Source organism: Nanorana parkeri, unplaced genomic scaffold (assembly GCF_000935625.1).
Source record: "Nanorana parkeri isolate BGI_ZX_2015 unplaced genomic scaffold, ASM93562v1 scaffold135, whole genome shotgun sequence".
NCBI classification, from domain to species: Eukaryota; Metazoa; Chordata; class Amphibia; order Anura; family Dicroglossidae; genus Nanorana; species Nanorana parkeri.
Window position 1 is genome coordinate 1,241,085 of NW_017306403.1, and position 3,173 is coordinate 1,244,257.

General features: G+C 46.1%; 1 protein-coding gene across 1 annotated transcript in view; it reads left to right on the top strand.

The window, feature by feature from the left end:
- The first annotated feature begins 2,789 nt into the window (after nt 1-2,789).
- MCM2 (minichromosome maintenance complex component 2) overlaps nt 2,790-3,173 on the top strand; it is a 16,220-nt gene continuing 15,836 nt past the window's right edge. The window contains exon 1 of the mRNA XM_018553952.1: nt 2,790-2,828. Within this exon, the coding sequence (XP_018409454.1) occupies nt 2,823-2,828 (6 nt within the window). The 5' untranslated portion in view covers nt 2,790-2,822. The remainder of the gene's footprint in view (nt 2,829-3,173) is intronic.

Below are 3,173 nucleotides of genomic sequence, written 5' to 3' on the forward strand. Positions count from 1 at the left end.
TATCCGCCCCCCTCCTCGTTGTATGCCTGAGATCGTCTCCGACCGCTGATCGATGACTCGACGCTCCTCCAACAGTCCTGCCGAGCTCCGACCGATGGATGAGGCCGCTTCCGGATGACAGATCCCAGAGCAGGACACGTGACCAGCACAAACATTGCTGATGATGATACATTGTAACCAGCGCCGTGCGTGTACCATCCGATCCCAGAGCTCCGTGTCCGCGACAGGGAGATCGGGAATTAGCACACACGTATGCAGTACGCTGCCGGATATACCATGAAAATATGTTCATAGACTAAATACAAATATATATATTTATTTTTCTGCGTTTTTATTAGTACAATTTTTTTTCCCCGAATGAAGGTGTATTGGCTTATTTACCCCCCCCCCCCTTCACACATACAAAGAGGATAATGATCAATAAACTTGCGCTGCATTGAGATCTGTCAAATCAAATGAGAAACATCTACATCTGTGGTCCTGCACACAGACAATATTTTACACACTACGCATGTAAATGTTTGTGCCGGTATTTACATGTCTACAATGTAACTACACTCTATTGGAGCTGCCTGTGTCCTAGCAACAAAGAATTCTAGGCAGCAGGAGACACCAAGCATAGGTTGCTAGGATGCAGACGGATTGAGGTGCCTAGAGCCCTTTGTTGCTAGGATGCAGACAGATTGAGGTCTCTAGAGCCCTTTGTTGCTAGGATGCAGTTGGCATGAGCATCCTGGTGTCCTAGTAGCAACCAATAGGGTACCATTGCACTATACACATGGAAACATTGCATAACAGCTACATGTGTACAATGTTCATGTGGAATCCTGCTGCCAGCAAGATCCTGCATGTTACAGGTGAAACTCGAATAATTAGAATATCGTGCAAAAGTAATTGCAGTAAGTTCTGCAAAAGGGGCCCAAACCAAGTACTGAGTTCATATGCATGCTTGTACTTTTCAGAGGTCTGATATTGTTCTATGTACAATCCTTGTTTTATTGATTGCATGTAATAATCTACTTTTTTGAGGTTGTGGATTTGGGGTTCTCATGAGCTGTAAGCCATAATCATCACAATTATGACAAATCACGGCTTGAATTATCTTGCTTTGCATGTAATGAGTCTCTCTCATATATTAGTTTCACCTTTTAAGTTGCATTAGTGAAATAAATGAACTTTGCACAATATTCTAATGATTCGAGTTTCACCTGTAGTTGTATTTTCATACGGCCTTTTACACGAGGCAATAGATCTGCACACATGTGAAGACGTCTCCACCATAGGCATGTCTATCAGAGACTTCTCAAACTACCACTGTGCAGTCACTTGTAGTAAAAGGGACGTATCCTCCGCTCCAAGCTCACATCTGGGATGGACTACAATCTCAATACAAATGAGTAAACTAAACATGAGATTGTAGTCCATCGCAGGATCTTAGAAATGCATTCAGTTACCTTAATTATTTACAACAATGTATCTTATTTGTGTATCACTGGGCTGTAGATCCTCCAATCATCTCTGAATTGGTGCTGACACTGTCCTTCCTTCTGGAGGGGGGCTACTTGTGTTCCCCATGGTCCCTGTGTGTGTTGTAAAGAAGTAGTCAACGCTCCAAGCTCACTCCTGTAATGGACTACAATCTCAATACAAATAAGTAAACTAAACATGAGATTGTAGTCCATCCCGGGAGTGAGCTTGTGGAACGCAACGCTGGCAAAGTTTTGTCATGCGTCTGATCGGACTGCGGGCGGGGGATGGGGTGGGGGTGTGTGTGGAAGAGTTGCCATTGAATTCAATGCACCGCCACGCCCCAGAACGGCTACCGATCTGGAACGCACACGCTTTTGGTGTGAACAAGCCCTTTAAGATGTGGGCTGAGATTCCCAGGTCTAATCTGAGCTGGAAGCTAGGACAGTGCCCGGGGAGAGACTGGTGAGGAATCCATCCATTACCTCCAGGAAGGTCTACAGGGGAACGTCATGGAGAAGGTGGGGAGTAATTGAGAGACTTGACAACGTGTAATGTTAGGCCTACACCTCCCTCCTGTGTCTACATAATGTGACCTTAGCAACCCGAAGCTTCGTAAAATGCCAGACATTTATATTTTAAAGCGGAACTTTACATTCAACACACAAAGATCTCAATTGCAGAAGAAGCCCGGGCAAAGATGTTGACACCAGCGGGGGGAGCTTGCAGATGTCGCATTGTTGGAGGAGAGTAGTCATATTTTCTAGCAAACTCAGACGCATTAGCTGGAGTGCTGAAGTCGCCCACCCCTGATGTAAACCCTAACTCAGGGGTGGGCAACCTTGGTCCTCCAGTTGTTGTGGCACTACAAGTCCCATTTGGCATTGCAAGACTACCAGCAGCACCAGCAACCCCAAAGACAAAGCTGAAGCAGCCCATAGGGATGGGGGAGCATTGTTGTCACACTTGGGTGCCCGGATCGCCCTCCTTTTACTCTTATCCTGCCATCAGCTTTCCCAAGATGATCATAGAAATAAAAATTAAGAGCTGGAATTACATAAAAGTTAAAAAAAGTCAAAATAATATAATTTCGCCTTTTCTGTGTTTCCGAAAATCAGCCTACCACTTACTTAACCATAAACCCCGCCTCCCCGTCCACCCCGTGAACCTATCAACACGCTGCCTGGCGAGCCCCGCCCCTTCCTCTCCCCGCATTGTTTAAACTACAGGGCGTGGCTTATGCAAACGAGGAGAGAATTTCGCGCGCTTGTCGTGGTCACGTGGTATTTTCGCGCCAAGCGGTAGAGACAGGCTGAGAATACCTTGTGTGTTTGTGCGGATAGAACAACAGCAGCATGGCGGTGAGTGTATTGTAACTTTCCCCGGGTGTTGGAGAGGAGCCGATACAGTGTATGCTAACGGCATACAGGTGTCTGGAGGACTGTAAGTCCCAGCGTGCCCGGTATAGAAGTTGGGGTGGCTCAAAGTACCATGAGATCCTGTATACGTATTTCCTGCACGTGTTTATGATGTACAGACTGGAAGGCATTCATAAAAACTGCAGCAGAGAACATCTGGAGCGGTTGTCCATGGCAACCGATCAGCTTCCCTGTTTTATTTTCAAAGCTAAACTGAAGAGAGATGCTGATTGGTTGCCATGGGCGACTGCTCTAGATTTGTCTGCTCCAGTTTTTATGAATCCCCCC